Source organism: Salvelinus sp. IW2-2015, linkage group LG13, assembly GCF_002910315.2.
Source record: "Salvelinus sp. IW2-2015 linkage group LG13, ASM291031v2, whole genome shotgun sequence".
Taxonomy (NCBI): Eukaryota; Metazoa; Chordata; class Actinopteri; order Salmoniformes; family Salmonidae; genus Salvelinus; species Salvelinus sp. IW2-2015.
The window spans coordinates 42,716,958-42,734,935 of NC_036853.1; the positions used below are offsets into that span (position 1 = coordinate 42,716,958).

The 17,978-nt window shown below is 40.9% G+C and overlaps 1 protein-coding gene across 1 annotated transcript in view; it reads right to left on the reverse strand.

The window, feature by feature from the left end:
- The window catches only part of LOC112081206 (uncharacterized protein C4orf54), a 39,910-nt gene extending 22,188 nt beyond the window's left edge, over window positions 1–17,722 (reverse strand). The window contains exon 1 of the mRNA XM_070446292.1: window positions 12,746–17,722. Within this exon, the coding sequence (XP_070302393.1) occupies window positions 12,766–17,229 (4,464 nt within the window). The 5' untranslated portion in view covers window positions 17,230–17,722 and the 3' untranslated portion in view covers window positions 12,746–12,765. The remainder of the gene's footprint in view (window positions 1–12,745) is intronic.
- Between the last annotated feature and the right edge of the window lie 256 nt (window positions 17,723–17,978).

Sequence of the window (17,978 nt, forward strand, 5' to 3'; positions counted from 1 at the left end):
TCTTCGCTGGCCATGGCAGAACACTGACATTCCTGTCTTGCAGGAAATCACGCACAGAACGAGCAGTATGGCTGGTGGCATTGTCATGCTGGAGGGTCCATGTCAGGATGAGCCTGCAGGAAGGGCTACCACATGAGGGAGGATGATGTCTTCCTGTAACACGCACAGTGTTGAGATTTCCTGCAATGACAACAAGCTCAGTCCGATGATGCTGTGACACACCGCCCCAGACCATGACGGACCCTCCACCTCCAAATCGATCCCGCTCCAGAGTACAGGCCTCGGTGTGACGCTCATTCCTTCAATATAAACGCGAATCCGACCACTCACCCCTGTGAGAGACAAACCGCAACTCGTCAGTGAAAAGCAAATTTTGCCAGTCCTGTCTGGTCCAACGACGGTGGGTTTGTTGCCTATAGGGCGACATTGTTGCCGGTGAGCTGATGGAGGACCTGCCTTACAACAGGCCTACAAGCCCTCAGTCCAGCCTCTCACAGTTTATTGCTGACGGTCTGAGCACTGATGGAGGGATTGTGCGCGTCCTGGCCGAGTTCCTAACAACTCGGTCCAGTATGAACAGGTCTGTGAGAGCCGGAATTCTTACTGGTTGGTAGGTGATCAAATACTTATGTCATGCAATAAAATGCAAATTAATTACTTAAAAATCATACAATGTGATTTTCTGGATTTTTGTTTTAGATTCCGTCTCTCACAGTTGAAGTGTACCTATGATAAAAATTACAGACCTCTACATGCTTTGTAAGTAGGAAAACCTGCAAAATCGGCAGTGTATCAAATACTTGTTCTCCCCACTGTATATGATCGATTTAATATTGAGGAACCCAAATTACAAAAATGTAATTAAGTTAAATGTAGACGTAATTCATAAAATTGTGTGAAATAAATGTTCAACATTTAAACTGTATTTTGTCACAATAACCATGTTTTCATCCAACGTTTTTATGCCCGTAAAGTACATGCCGGACAAAAAATGTCATGACAGGCCTGATGGAAAGCGCAAATTTATCATAAACTTTCCAAATGTCGACAAAACAAAATACGCTAGACAAGGTGGGATTTTTTTGTGTCTGTAAAATTAATAATGCAATAAATGGCAGTGAAGACGCTCTTATATGCAAATATCGATATAATAACATCATATCGAAGTAAACTTGGAGTCACGCGATGACATGTTGTGTGGTCCTCCCACTACGACTCCGGAAAACATTCAGTTTATTAGGCCACAGATTAAATAAATTATGATGAACTTCACAGGGTGGTGAAAGTGCAAGGTGGTGAGCTTTATGCTCCTTTCCAATAAATATCGAGGGTCTTATTCTGGTAACATGATGATTGATGCTTGGCTGCCATTTGACAAATTAAAATAATCTTGCTCTTTTGACCATAATAATCTCATCATATACCCACACTGTATCTGCAAGCGGTTGGCTAGAGTGCACATGCCAATACAAGAGTGGGCACATTCCCTTGAATGTGAAAATTAGATGGAAACCCATTTAACTTGTATTTTTTATTTGGTACATGGGGATTTAAGTGCTAAAGTCATTTTTATGTGCACTACGTCATCATGCACATACTTTTATCTGCAACAAGTCAATTTGATGGAAACACATCTCTGGTGGGAAAATGGGCATATTTTATTTATGCAGATTTTAGAATATTCGCATGAAAATCTGTCCGCCAATTGAATGGAAACCTAGCTAGTGTGGCATTGTATAGCCTATATTTGTCACGCCCTGACCGTAGATTGCTTTGTATGTTTCTATTTTTAGTTTGGTCAGGGTGTGATGTGGGTGGGTATTCTATGTCTGGGTATTCTATGTTGTAGGTCTAGGTTTCTGTTTCTGTGTGTTTGGCCTGGTGTGGTTCCCAATCAGAGGCAGCTGTCTATCGTTGTCTCTGATTGGGATCCATATTTAGGTAGCCTGTTTTCCCACTTTTGTTTGTGGGTGGTTGTTTCCTGTTTAGTGTTTTGTTTTCACCTTTCAGGACTGTTTGTTTGTCGTTTTTGTTGTTTGTCAAGTGTTTTCATATTTTATAAAAAATATGACCACTTACCACGCTGCACCTTGGTCCTCCTCTCCTTCTCCAGACGACAATCGTTACAATATTGTAGATTACATGTCACTAAACATTTCTACACCTGTTGTATTCGGCGCATGTGACAAATACGATTTGATTACTAGCCTACTATTAACATTATTCCAACGTACTGTACTTAAGGATAACACTTTTTTGTGAGACCTTATAAAATGCTAGTTGTGCATTCTTTCATAAGGTTTTAGTGCAGTGATGTTTAACTACAAATAAAAATCTCCCAAAATATCAAACTAAGGCCACTAATTGATGAAATTATGAACTATTGTAAGTGGTATATAAGCACTGAGTGATTTTTTTTTACACTTAAAGTGATACTTATGGCTTTATTCAATATGTATTGCTGAAGCGTTACAGATTGTGTATAGAATTGTAAAGATAATTGATTGAGCTGACATATACAATGTTCCCGTGAATGCAGTCTCCGCTAACATTGCCTTTAAAATTTCAATCACGCTGTAATGCGGAACTTCGCCTATATGGATTAAATAGAGCCCTTATTCTAATCCATGATAATATAATTTATTAAACGTTTAATGCGTTTTCATTACAGACAGAAAGCACTTGTTAACCTCTTGAGAATACAGGGGGTGCTATTTTCGCATTAGCATAATTTGCTCTACAGATTAAACTGCCTCTTATTCAATTATTGTCTCTTACTATATGCATATAAATAATACCGTTGGAAAGAAAACAATCTCCAGTTTCTAAAACCGTTTCAATTTTGTCTCTGAGTGATTCAAGAGTCATTTCACAGCACCTTCCATGACCAAGAACATAAAATCAAGATGTTTTGTGCTGGCTTCAAAGCTCTGCCTATATTATGGTCATGCCTCCTATGACCCGAAACACAACTCACTGGCCTTCCTCTGGGTGTCTAGAGGACGTCAGAGGAAAAATTTCTTGTCTATCTGGGACTGACGTGAAATGAGAGCAAAATCTTTGGCATGACCGACAACTTCCGGTTCTCGATTGGATGAATTTGAGCTACGTTTTTCTTGTGTTGTGCGGCCATTATTATCTCCGTGTCGAAGTTTGTTTGATACATGTGACCAGATCATCGTAATGTATGTTTTTTTCAATATAGTTTAATCAGATTATTTGAATTTTTTTAGGGAGTTTTGCGGTGTTCAGTTGTTAGATTTAGTATCGTTTGAGAAATACGTGCCACTCCACCGGTACCTGTGCTAAATGGAGTGGGAAAAGAACGACTCTGAACGCAACAACAACTCATCTTGACAATGGACACTTTGATCAACATTCTGATGAAAGAGCAGCCATAGTAAGACCCAATTTACGATGTTATATCATATCTGTTGTGCATGTGATCTTGCCGTGGGCGCCCAGCCGAATCTGCCTGGTATAGCTATGCTAATTTAGCGCTGACATTTTGTTTTTCGTTATAAAACATTTTATAAATCTGAAATATTGTTTGGATTCACCAGATGTTGGGCTTTCAATATCTGTACGCTGTGTATTTTTCTGAAATGTTTTAAAATGAGTAATTAGTTATATGACGTTGGTCTCTGTTAATTATTCTGGCTGGTCGGCACCTTTTCAGAATGCAGCTGCAATGTAGAACTGTGATTTATACCTGAAAAATGCACATTTTCAAAAAAAAACTATGCAATACCAATAATATATGTTATCAGACTGTCATCTTATGAATTTGTTTCTTGGTTAGTGGCTTATATATATTTTATTTAGTCGAATTAGTGATAGCTACTGACGCAGGGAAAAACTGTTGGAGTGAAAAATCCTCTCCTTTGCTAACGTGGTTAGCTAATAGATTTACATATTGTGTTCTTCCCTGTTAAACATTTTAAAAATCTGAAATGGTGGCTTTATTCACAAGAACCTGTATCTTTCATCTGGTGTCTTGGACTTGTGATTTATGATATTTAGATGCTACTATCTACTTGTGAAGCTATGCTAGCTATGCTAATCAGTGTGTGGGGGGTGGGGGTGCTCCCGGATCCGGGTTTCTGAGGCAGTAAAAGTTAAACAAAATAAACAAGAAATTATTTTAAAAGAAATATAGGCTACAAAAGTAACTAGATCAAGTCTGTTTGAGTGCTTCTTGAAGCCTCCAGCAGTTGGGCAGCCGCAGTCATGAACGGATCTGGAAGCTCATAGTCAGCAGAGGTGGCGACCAGAGGGGGTGGCAGGCCGTCTCAGCCTTTTGCAGCTTTACTGTCACGTTCCTGACCTGTTTTCTGTTAGTTTTATGTGTTAGTTGGTCAGGACGTGAGTTTGGGTGGGCATTTCTATGTTTTCTGTTTCTATGTTGGTTTTGGGTTGCCTGGTATGGCTCTCAATTAGAGGCAGGTGTTTGACGTTTCCTCTGATTGAGAGTCATATTAAGGTAGGCTGTTCACAATGTTTGTTTGTGGGTGGTTGTCTCCTGTGTCTGTGTATATGTTTGCACCATACGGGACTGTTTGCGGTCTGTTCATTTTATGTAGTCTGTTCCTGTTCGTTTCGTTCTTCACGTTATATGTAAGTTCGTCGTTCAGGTCTGTCTGCATCGTTTATTTGTTTTGTTAGTTTATTCAAGTTTAGTTTGTTTTTTCGTCGTGTTCAATAAATTCATCATGTCATTTCACTACGCTGCGCCTTGGTTCAATCCCTGCTCCTCCTCTTCGGATGAAGAGGAGGAGGAACGCCGTTACATTTACTCTATTGAGACTTTGTGACGAGCTCCCCACAGAGTACATCCCACTCCTTACTTCAGAACAGTACCAGATCAATGTGCGAGGTATTTGAGGTAGGTATGTACATGAAGGCAGGATAAAGTGCCTAGGCGTCAGGATAGATAATAATTAGAGATAAATAAAGAACAGAGTAGCAACAGCAAATGATGAGTGTAAAAGTGGGTGAGTCTGTGCGTCTGTGTGTAATGTGTATGTATGTGTGTTTGTGTTATGTGTGTGTGCGTAGTGTATGTGAACGTGTGTGGGAGTGTCAAAGTAGTGAGTGTGCGTAGGGTCAGTGCAAGATACAGTCAGTGGAGATAGTTTTGGTACCATTCATTGACTATTTAGCAATCTGGCTATTCAAATTGCCAGATGTAAGATTACATTGTCCCACCAGTCAATATAATCTTAAACAGTACGATTTCTAAAATAGAAATCTGATTCCACATCACCACTCCTACTCCAAGACGCTTTGCGAATACTTTACTTCAAAAGTATAGGGTAAATTGAAAACAACACAGAAATACATTTTTTCTTTCTTTAGAATTCACTAAAACAAGCACCATCAAGTAGGCCTACCAACTGTGTATAATTATTTAAAGTAAGTACCAGAAAGTATTGTTACCACATCATTTTCTAGCAAACACCAGGTAACTAGTGGAAATACTGGTGTAAAGTGCAACTCAACGCAAGTGACTGATTCCTTTGAAGCACTGATAAACTAGTATACCAGATAACTCATTTGGGCCCGATTCAAATTCAGGAAATGTACGCCTTCCCTACGCTTGCCTTCCCTGCGACTCGCCGTAACGGGCTTTGCAGGCGTGGTTCCCCTGCGCGTGCTGAATATATGTAATTCAACCACTGAAAACTCTCCCACTTGCTGGCCAACAGATTTTCTCCTGGAGTTTTCATTCAATAGGGTTTTCAGTACATTTATCTAAAGCCACCCCTTTAAGTTTGGTGTACATTTAATTTGAATTTTCTCCACAGACTATACTACAATATATGGAGAAAACGGTTCAGAATATTAGGGATCAATGAAAGAAAGTCATGTAGACCTAAATACACGCATATTTGTCTACTTTTCAGCACCAATTGGTAGATTTAAAAATACTCTGATCTTGTATGTTATCTATTTATTGTTAGGAAAGTATTCATGAATATAAAAAAAACAGGTTTGGAGAGACTTTACGCAATAAATATATTGGTCAATCAAAATTACAGTGGTTTGATTCAAAGTGTACAATGGGGTTTGAAGAGTAGTGCTATAAATCTACCCTAATAATACCCACTAATCATAGAACTGTGGTGACAACATTCTAGTTGTCATGAACTCAGCGCTAGGCAAACAACTTTAAACTGCTACATATGTAGGCTACATGTCCCAAATTACTGCAGAACTTGTAATACATTAGCCTAATATGAGCAACTATTGCTAGCGATCCTCAGGAACAACCACACAAATGTGAAAGAGGAAATAAAGGTAATCTAAGTATGTAATGGAATGATGCAAAATTTAAGGAAATGAACACTAAACTGACAGTTCTAAATGTACAGATGTGGGTATAGCTGATGGTGGCTACCGAAAGTGGCTAATAGTTTAACATGATACCATTTTTTGTTATACATTGAAAATTCGAGGCATATAAAACATACTAGAAATCACAAATCAGGTTTTCCCCTTTAATGTAATTTGCGCATGGCTACAGAGGCCTATAACTTAGGGCTCCAATTTTCATCCTTGCGATTAATAAGGCCAGCATTTCATCAACTTCACTGTGGAAAAGTTGATATGTGACCCGATTCAGGAAACTAAGCGTATGTTGCGACTTCACAGGAGAGCTGTYTGAATGTAAAATATATATTTTTTAATCGAAATGCATTTTTTGGCAGAAATGCCTTCTTGAACATGTGAACATTCATGTGCCTTAATAACAAACTTGTATGCCATCTGTAAATACGAAAACAATTGCTAAATTACGAGCCTTGTTGGTTAAGCCACAGAAAAAGTTAGCAACCTTACCGCTAGCCATTATTGCCTGAGATAATGAGTGGGCTGGACATGCCGAGAGAGGAGTTCGGCTTGGTCTGCCATATTGAAGGCGTCTGTCTATTTGAGCTCGTCATTCTGTGTTGGTAATCCTGTCGAACACTGCTTTAAAAAAATGTATCGTGTAGTGGAGCTGCATAAGTGTTGCTCTCCATTTTCTGGAGGATCAAGTTTTGAAATCCGTGGAATTAGAGTATGATAGCTAAAGAGATGGAGAAAACACCTGTCTCTGGATTACATCTTTAAAACTAAGGGCAACCATGGTATGACATTCCTAACAGGGAGAGGCGTCCATGATGCATGTTGATGTATACAGGTAAGATAGTCTAGCGTTAGCTAGCTACATTTTCAGATATTACACGTTTCTAATTTTGACAGAAAGTGGTTTCATTTCAAGCTTGCTCCCTAGCTGATGTTATTATTTGTTTCCCAGAGCCATTTTATTTTCTAGTTGAAGCCTAATGTTAGCTAGCTAACACTGGACCTGGTTGGTTAGCTCCCAGCACTGTGGCATTGTTGCCACTTTGTTCATTGTTGTTTAACTAGCTAACGCTATCTGGCTAGCTCGTTAGCTAACGTTACGTGACGTGGGTGATCTTAAACTTTGTTTACCTAGCTAGGTTCATTGTTTACCTAGCTAGATAGTTATGTCTTAAGATACAATGTACTGTTAGCTAGCTAACGTTAGCTGACTGGCTCCCTAGCCGACATTATTATTTGTTTCCTAGAGCTGTTTGCTTTTCTAGTTAGAGCCTAATGTTAGGCATTGTTGGCACTTTGTTCATTCTTGTTTAACTAGATAACGTTAGCTGGTTGGCTCGTTAGCTAACATTATGTGACATGTGTGGTCTTAAATGTTGTTTACCTAGCTAGGTTCATTGTTTACCTGGCTAGCTAACTATATGTCTTTAGCTAATGTGTACTGTTAGCTAGCTAGTTAACGTTAGCTGGCTGGCTCCCTAGCAGATGTTATTATTAGTTTCCCAGAGCTGTTTGCTTTTCTAGTTAGAGTCTAATGTTAGGCAGTGTTGGCACTTTGTTCATTGTTGTTTAACTAGCTAACATTAGCTGGCTGGCTCATTAGCTAACGTTATGTGATGTGTGTACAACACCCGTTGAATACGGCCGGTGTCAGTAAACGTCTGCAAAAAAGGGTAATGGAATTGTTGCCAGTAGAGCTGATTAGGCTGTTTTCATGTTATCAAGAGGTAAACAAATCATCGGCCAGAGCGTCAAGTGTGCGATCCGAGATCGAAACGAGATCGGGGCAAAATCTTAAGAGGGTGTGAACGATGCTGAATGGATGTAGACAAAGAAGAGCTCTTCGCTAAACATTCAAAGGCCATTTTCTCAAAAGTGAGTTTACAAGTTGATCAACTTTCAAAGCAGAATTACTTTCCCATTGTTCCTCAAATGCAGTATATGATATAGCATTTTGTAGCTCTGAATCTCTACTTTTATCCAATGTAAAAAACACMATTTCAATACACATTAGAAAGTATGAAACCCTCCATTCCTTCAACTACATCAAAACTTTTTTATTTTCAGTCTCTTACTAGAAATGCATTCATTTGAGAGTTCTGAACATGGCATGTGTGTAAATGTAATAATAATCAAAATGCCCTTTTGATTGAGCTTTATATAATTGCACACATATTACCAGATATTTACTACAAAATGTAATTTTTAGATGGTACTTATGGTACATAGCAATAACCTATGAATTACACATATGTTACTTAGCCTGTTAAACTCTGAGCAGTTGTCTTGGGCCCTGTACATTCATTTTGTTGAAAATAGAAAGTGACATATCATTTGAAAGCTACAGCCCTTGTCTTTTTGGGAATTGAACTCAAATCTTACTGCTGGCAATGTCATAAGAAACCCTCCGCGACACCACCACCCCTACCTCTCCCCATAAAGGCCATAAATCATGACCTACATTCGTAGTATGCAATGTAGTTCAAGTCACCAAAACTGCAAACATTTAGTATGCATGGAAAGGGTTTACCTTGATGGTCATTGTAAAAGCAATGCATTTCCTTCTCCACCCACATGACCTTGTATGCATTCTCCACATGTGCCGTTGATCTATCTCAATTGTTTTACAATAGGGAAAGTGAATTGGAAAATAAGTTAGACATTTATTCACCTGTCTGTATCTTATTTCAATAAACAATCTCGATACCTTGAAAGGCCTGATTGCTAGGGTCAATTTGAGATGTCAGGCTTGAAAATCCATTCGGCCATTTTTGCACAGTGACTCACTACCCAAACCAGACGCAACCGGTTTAAAGTGGCCAAGAGACATCATGTGATCACATACAGCTATCTAGTGCAGGGGTTCCCACATTTTTTCACTCAGGCCCCCCTTCCAGCACAGGGGAACATCCCACTCTCCCAATGCCCGTGCCACATCTATTTCTATGGGCACAAGCACTGTTCATGACATACTGTAAACTGTTCACACCGATCTTGTTGGCGGAGAGAACATTTTGCAGGTTTAAAACCTTATTTTATGCAATTCTACACATTTGGTCAAGAGGTGTAGAGAAAATGTTGCAGTTTTAAAGCAAATTATCTAGCAATTCTATACATTTTAATGTGTATTCATGTGAAATTTGAGTGACTCGAACATTACAACAAAATCTATAGGCTAAAAAACCTAGCTAAAAAACTTTAGTTGACATGGGCTAGTTTGATCTGGACATTTCTGGAAAGTTATAAATAACTATCTAAGGTATGCAATGACTGACATGACAAGAGGATTCTACTAGTGCATTCTACTGTTACAACATTCAAGAGTAAGTTGAAAAAATAAGTTCCTAAAAAATAAAAACAGCGTGGAACCACTGGTCTAGTAGGTAACCTGGGAATCAGACATTCCTATGGGAATTTGTGCATGTTTAGAGCGCCACCATTAGGTTAAAGATTGTATTTTTTTTTTATAAATAATAATTTTGGAACAGTAATTGGTTAACAGACTTTTAAATCTCTTATTCCCCAACATGGGGACAATTGAGGGGGGGGGGGTACATTTCAGGATTTTTGTCCTGCTATATCTCGGGCTCTGTAGTAGTCACATTGACACTTTTATCAGAATCACTCAGTTCTTACCCTTCTAACAATACTAAGCATGTGTTTGTAGGACATAGTTTTGGAACCGAAATATACTTTGTGAGGATAGTATACAATATTATGCATTGTTTAGAAAATGCCACCAGAGGGCATCAGAGTTTAAGACACCTGCTACCACGTAGACACCTGCTACCAGATAGTTAGTTACCAATTTTGTTTACTTATTTGAAGTAATTACCAGAAAGTACCCATTGTTACCATATAATTTCTTAGTAAATACCAGCTAAATACCAATGGAGACAGCAATGTAAAAAAAAAAAAAAAAAAAATTCAGGGGTCTTAGAAGAAAAGTGTAAAAAAGTGCCAAGTCAATCTGGTCTCATCATTCATTATACTAATTCATAATATCTAACGTTCCTCATTCATCTTAAAGTTCCAAGTAGATGGGAGGGCGGGGGGAGGCATGGCACTTTTAATACTAATGCAATAATCGTGCATTAATTTCAGTCTTTCTGAAAGGCTTTATGAAAACTGTCGCAAACCCACTTACCAATTTTTTTTATTACAATTAAAAAATTTAAAATAAATACGCCCCTGCAATTCGTATATGTTACGAATTCCAATTCGTACAATATGTTACGAATTTGGAATTGCTTAAGATTTCGTTCAATATCTTTAACTAACTTGGTGGGAATTGTACATTTCTTCATTTCTTCACACCAAATCTTAACTATTATTTCTCATAAGGCTCATAAGGCCCGATTCCGACCCTAGTTAAGTGCACATAAATGCACCATAATTCCATTTGTATGCACTTTTCTCTCTATTCTGACCTTGAACTTAAGCATGAGAATAGCATGCTATTCACCTGCTATTCATTCAGGGTGGAGATCTAAGAAATGAAGGTGTGGCGGAGGTGTGTTTACAGATACATCGTATTTTGACCTTGACTTAATTCTCTCATAATTCCACCACCTTTACGGGCACGGAAACCATGAATAAGATCGAGCGATCCTGATGGTTCCAAGTGGAAAAAGCATCTACTTTATATTTTCCAATAGAAATAACAGCATTCTCCATGCACTGTAATTTACAACTTGATATAGCTAGGTAAATTAGTAACCCATTTGAATAAGGGAATTGTAAATATAAATTACACTTGTTTTAGATCTATTTTACTTTATAATCGCTGGAGACAAATGTGACACCTGTCATATGACAGCACACTGAAGCATATCAACATATCAACTTTCTCACAGTAAAGTTTATGAAATGCTGTGCCATTATGCAGAATTGAAATTTTACAGCCTTTTAACTTGCAGGGATGGGCACTCTTGAATGTCTGAATTATAGGCTACCCTGGCTTTCTCTGTTTCCTATTTCTATCACGTTAAATATTTAGCCACTGTCAGTATCGACAGTCAGTAACCGCACATATTCAACTGTCAATTTACTGTTAGTTCCCTTCAGTTGGGAAAGCCTACATTATCATTCCATTTAATTACGTTGTTTCATTTAACTTAATTTACTTCCTCTGTAAACCCCGTCACGGTGGGGTGGTTGTTGCTGAGGATCATTAGTCACAGTTGATAATGTAAAAAAAGACATGTAGGCTAATTAAAATATTATGGAGCGGAGCGCAGACCAAGCCATAACAGTTTTAACCCAACGCCTGGCACAGTACTTGGCCATGTCATTACACAGTTCCATGGTTAGTGCAGGCAATAGACGAGGGTATAGCCTACTATTGTACACTATTCTCCCTATTATAATTCTATGTACACTAATATTCCAACATTATCATGGGTCGAAGAACTGAATTTGGCCATTTTCAGAATTAAAGCTGCAATATGTAACTTTTTGGGTGATCTGACCAAATTCACATAACTGTTGCCCACCCATCCACCCTGACCAACAACCCTACTTTAGTTTTTGCCTAAACTAACCATCTATCTTATGTAACCATACCAAACGTAACATATCATACTAAATGGAGTATCTCGGGTTTACATACAGAATAATACGAAATGCTTTGAGACCAGGTTGGGAAATGGCGGCGCATCTTTAATCAAACCATAGTTTTTTTTATTTTGCGAGTAAAGGATCTCCATACCTGTTTTTTATGATTCATAAATACTTTCCTAAAAATAAATAATATAAAGATCAGAGTATTTTTTTATCTACCAATTGGTGCTGAAATGGAGACGATATGCATATAGCCTATTTAGATGGCTTTCTTTCATTGATCCCTAATATTCTGAACCCGTCATTTCTATATATTCTATTGAGAGTCGTTAAAGTTCTAACTAAAAGGAACACCGTATTTAAAGGGATGGCTTAAGATAAATGACCTGAAAACCCTATTGAATGAAAACTCCAAGAGAAAATCTGTTGGCCAGCAAGTCGGAGGGTTTTCAGCGGTTGAATTACATTTTTTCAGCGCGCGCAAGGGAACCACGCCTGCAAAGCCCGTTCCGATAAGGTACGTCTGAATACCAACTACTGAGAAATGCGTAGGAAAGGCTTGCGTAAGAAAGGTTTAATTTCCAGTCGGAATCGGGGCCATACAGAGAGAATACTCACCTGCTCTTTATGCTGTCAAAAAGTGGATTTTAAACAAAGACACTATGTAAACATTTTAATGGCATGTTTGATGGTATTCCAATACAGAGTAGGGTCTTTGCATGTTGTCAATATAATATATCTATACGAGTTATTTAAGGTTGTATTCCAGCCACAGACTGTACAGCTTTGAAGTGGTACAAGCATGAGTGAGAAGGAAACACTCAATGTGACTCACTGTGTATATTCCCTTTATGGTTACCGATGCTCCACCACGAAGCTCATGGTCGTCCCATCAAAGGAGGGCGGTGCGATGATTCTCGGGCGTTGCTGCGAAGTGATGCTGATGACCGCTGGTTTCCCTTCTGACGTCACCGCACTCCCCTGGGTGGTGACGTGGTGGCCCAAGGTGACGGGCACTGACGCCGGCACTGACTCTCCCGTAGCACTGTAGTAGGGGCTCTCTGCCCCCATCATGTTACCCTCCTGCACCAGGGTGTATTTCCCTTGAGCCGTCTCCCCGCTCTCGTCCTCTAATTGGGATGCCATGTGGGTTGCAACCTGGGGTGCCATCACCGTCTGGGCAGCAAGTGTGGGTGAGAGGAACCCCGGGTAGATCATGTAGGTGGGTGCGTACACCCCTCCCGGGTTCAGTGCCAGGGGGGATACGGACATGGTGGTCACTAGCTGCCGCTGCGGCATAGGCATGGGCATATCCACATACTGGCCCATCTCAGGGTCGAAGAGACACTGGGTGACTGGCTCAATCGGCGTGTCTACCAGGTAGTATTGTCCGGTGGTGGGATCAAAGAGCATCTTCCTCTGGGTACGCTGGAAGGGGTCTCCCCCCGAAGGGGTGGTGGGCAAGGGGGATATGGAGGGGGAGAAGCAGAACACCTGCGGCTGGGGGGTTCCTTGCTTGACCACTGGTAGAGAGTGGTGGTAGATGGTGGCGGTAATGGGGGTATCCGGGGGCCGCGTCTCTATGACAACAGGGGACCGTTTGAGGGACTGGATAGAATTATGCTTGTGTCTCTTGGTGTCGGTGATGCCAGGTTGACTGGCGGCAGGGCTGTTTGGGTATACCTGCTCTTGAATGGGCAGTTTCATTTGACTGACACTCCCGCCTTCTACAGGTATTGTTAAGTAGTTTTCAGAATCTGGGTTGCCAGATTTGATGGGCTGTGGTGGAGTCTCTGTGGTGGGGCTGCTTTTGAACCTTCCCCTGTCCACAAGGGCTCGTTTTGGGGGGGATATTTTCAATGACAGTGGAGCTTTCGGGGTCTTAGAGCTAATGCTTTTCCCCATAGAGGTTGCATGTGATGGAGAACAGGTTTGTGGCCCATTGCAACAATTAGAGCTGCTGCTACTGACAGCTGTCTTAATGCTGTTCCCCAAATGGAACACGCTTTTGTTACTAAACGTTTTACTTTGTTGTGACTGGGTTTTAAAGGTGTCCTCTGTGAATGGGACATGGATTATTCTTAGACAACCTTTCTCTTCTTGAATGTTGCATGTTTCTGGCAACCTGTCTGTGTTTATCGCTGTACTAAGCCTCTCTCTGCCACCTGCTGCACCTAGCTCCTCGGGGCCACCATGCTCCTCTCTAGCAATAAGTGACAGAACATGACTGTCTGTAATAGGCCAGGGAGCCTGGCTCTTGCGCTTCCATTCATTTCTGTCAAAAACATAAAGCTGTTCCATTGTTTTAACGGCCGCCTTTAGTTTCTCTAATGCCACCTGTTTTGGTATTTTCGACTCCGGTTTGCGTTCACCTGCCTCGACCTTTTTTTCCTGCTTTTGTTTAGCCTCGGACTGATCTGTGTTGGGCTGTTTAGCGAAGCCAATTGGAGGTCTGCCCGTCGCCCTGTGCAGCGACATGGATTCATTTTTGGCACATTCTGGAGATGGTTTGGGGGATGACCTATCGTTCTCAATTTGTCTCCGCTTTGGAGCCTCGGTTACAAGCACACGCTGTTTAGTACTGCTATTTGTATTTACAGACTGACATTTTATTACAATTGAAGAGGGAGGCAATTTCTTATCGGGTTCTTTCTTAGAAGCTTTATTATCTTCGCGTAATGAGGCAGCAGCAGTGGCGACTGCGCCTTTACTCTCGCTGTTATCCACTGAGACTAAACGATATGAACTCTTGACCAATTTACGCACGTCTCTAACCTGATGAATTGGCGTCTGAAACTTGCACTTATTGTCTCTTATATCCCTAACCGTAAAGTGTGGCACTCTGTCTGACGCTGGCAGAACCTGACATTTGGAGTCACCTGCTGACTTTATTGGATAACTTATATTAGGGATTAACAAGTTGTCAATATTTAGCGGATTGCATTTGTTTTCTTTTACGCTCCTCAGACGTATTTTTATCTCGGGTGCCTTTGACCCTTTCACGATTCCTGCATTGTTGTCAGGTCTAAACTTTCTCTCCCCGTACCCCCGTTGCTCTTTTTGCGCACCGACTAAAGTACTGTCTGACACCTGTTCTTTCAATTTATTTTCTTTAGGGAGAAGCTGGGAACTTGGAACAAACAAGTGTGACAATTTAGTTAGCTTGCTACTTACAGCTCTGGAGTCTAACTCCCTTTCCCCCGTATTATCTGTTGTCGAGGGTGTCCCATCTAAAATGGTACGAATTTCATGTTTCTCTTGGGGCTCTGGCTCACCATCCCTCCATGATTTGAATGCGCTGTTTTGGCTATGGCTCAGGGATCCTCTTGTGGGCTCGCATGCATCCTTTTGAAAATCTAATCGTGCCTCATTTATAGTCTGAAAGCTTTCTAATGCCTCAGTAAGCTCTTCTTTGGGGTCACAAGAATTATGTCTAAGGTCCACAGCCCCTTGTTCATCAGAAGAATTGCTTGTGTATCCCGAACCCGATTCTGAGGTTTGACTATGCACGCCTTTCTCTGTATCCCTCTCTCTTACCCCATCTTGATCCTTGCATTGAAAGCATGGGGAGTGCGTGGGATGCGTGTCCCGTATCTCCCCCCTCTCCATCTTGCGCTCCTGTTCAAATTGCATTTTTTTGGATATTACATTTTTTAAGAGACTTGATGCGAAACTTGCCTTCTTATGTGGGCCTTCCATGCTATCACCCGCGTCACTGTGTTGGTAGCTCACTTCATATCCTGGCTCTGCTGGCAAGGTGCCGGGAACTTCATCCATGGAACGTGCTCCTGACGCATTTTCTGAATATTTGGGAGGCTTCCCGCGTTCAGGTGACACCGCTTCAACATTACAGCGAAAATCCAATGTCTTTGTCAAAGTGATAACCTCACAGCCTGGTTCAAATGGGCCTGTAAGCTCTACGTTTTGGGTAGAGGAAGATGCATGTTGTGGACTAGATCTTTTTGTATTCAAAGAAAACATATTGGTTTGGGGACCTTTCTTACTGCTTATGGCAATAGCATTTATACTCTTATATTCTGCGTTCTTGCTCATTTCAAAAGTTGCAGTTGCACTCTTATGGGCGATTAGATTTTGCTCTTTGCCCTGTGACATGTTACCATATTTAAGGTCAACGAAAGCTGACCACTTGTTTAAACCAAGCCCATATTCTGACATTGAAGACTCACTTGAAGTGCTCAAATGTATAGCATCGAAATAGGGACATGCTAAACTCCTAAATGATTTGGCGGTTAAATTACGCACTTCTTTATCAGCGTCGTCCAGTTCACTTATCGAACTTGACGCACCGCTGGAATATTCGTTAACATCTTTCCCTCTTAATTTAGTTGCAAAGTGTTGGCGTCCCGGGGCTGGGATAAAATATTGGGATCTATCGCACAAGGCTTCCGCTCTGGCGTCAGTGCTTGTAAAAAAGAAGTGACTCCTGTCTCCCACATGCTTGGTATGATAACAAATGTTTTCATTGTCAATGATATTGTTATAGTCGTTTATCGCTCTGGATGAGGTCTTGATTGACAGGTGAATTTGCCCCGCCGAATTCCCACTACCGTTTTGGTTTTTACAAATGCTTTCATCTGAGCTGGGGCATTTGTCAGAGTCACAAAACTCACTCTCAGTGCTGACAACTGCACAACCAGCAACACTTTGGTGCACATTATTATATTGCGCCTTACTGCTTTTCACTTTCGCCTGGCTCCTACCATCCACTAGGCCTATCAAAGTCCCCTCTGTTGTTTCATCGCTTTCAAAAGAGGCATAATCCACAAATGAATAAACCAGATTATCGTCCTCAATATCCCAACAGCTTCCCCGTCCAAAATCATAATCGACATCATGGTCAAGCTCTGTCAGTTGGATTTCGTGCGTTGTAATGTAGTGCGATTCGTCTATTACGGTATCAGGCGCACAATGGTCCGACAATACTACGCTCTCACAGTCGTCCGATTCGGTTTTACTGTTCAAATACATGTCCGTGTATTGTAACTCCTCACACTCGCTGGGGACATTATAATCACGAGGCACAATTTCACTCTGGAGTTCTGTCATATTGTCATTCTCCAAGTCCACATTGCTGTTAAATTCTGTCAAAGACGTGTCCATGGGGGGATCTTCCGATACAGGCCTATCTGCTGACTTGTCCTTGGATTTTTCCTCATAGATATGATCCACATTGTCATCAATCTCGTGAATCCCGGGGCTCCTCTCTCCGGACGTATCACTGTTGCATTTGAATACCGCCAATTGGTTACCGTCACCGGTAAAAGCCACTTTTACAGTTTTTGTGACCTCTGATTTCATATCARTTAAGTCATCCAAATCAACATAATTGGATTCGTCACTTTTTGTTTTAGGGTTGCACTTGTCCTTGTATTCATTTCCAGGGAGCAGCTTTCTATAAGGTCCGGTGTTGTCTCAGTAAGTGAGAGTTTTCTCAACTGCTTCCATTTGTGCCGTTTCTTACCGCCAGAAATGCTTTTTGTTAGCGATGTTATCCTGACACAGGACGGAAAACTCTGCGCTAGAGAGAGATTGGAGTGAAGGAGGGAGGGAGAGTGAGAGGGGGGTCAGTCTAGTTGCCCTCGGAATCCCAAGTGCACTCTCTGTTGAATAATCCGCTGTCCGTTCTCAGCGCATGGAGCTGTTGCTCTTTACCGCTTCTCTCGACGACAGTTTCGGATGACATGTCAGCTACATTAGCAGAGGCTGGGGTCAAACCTTCGCCACAGCGTGCGAATTTAGGACTACATGCAAATCTCCGTGATGCTGCTCTCTTTGATAACGTAGCCGTGCACAATCAATTGCGCGGTTGAGAAAGAGAGAGAGAGGGAGAGAGAGAGAGAGGGAGAGAGAGAGAGGGAGAGACGAATGACCATGTGGATTTAACGACCCTTATGGAATGCGCGTGAACATGATCTCCCCTGTACCAAATTACAATAAATTACGCACAGCGACAGAATACCCAAAGTGTTACTATATTTTATAGTAAATATTTGGTGCGCCCATGCAGTCTATTAGATACTAAAACGTAAACATCAAAGCTTTATAGT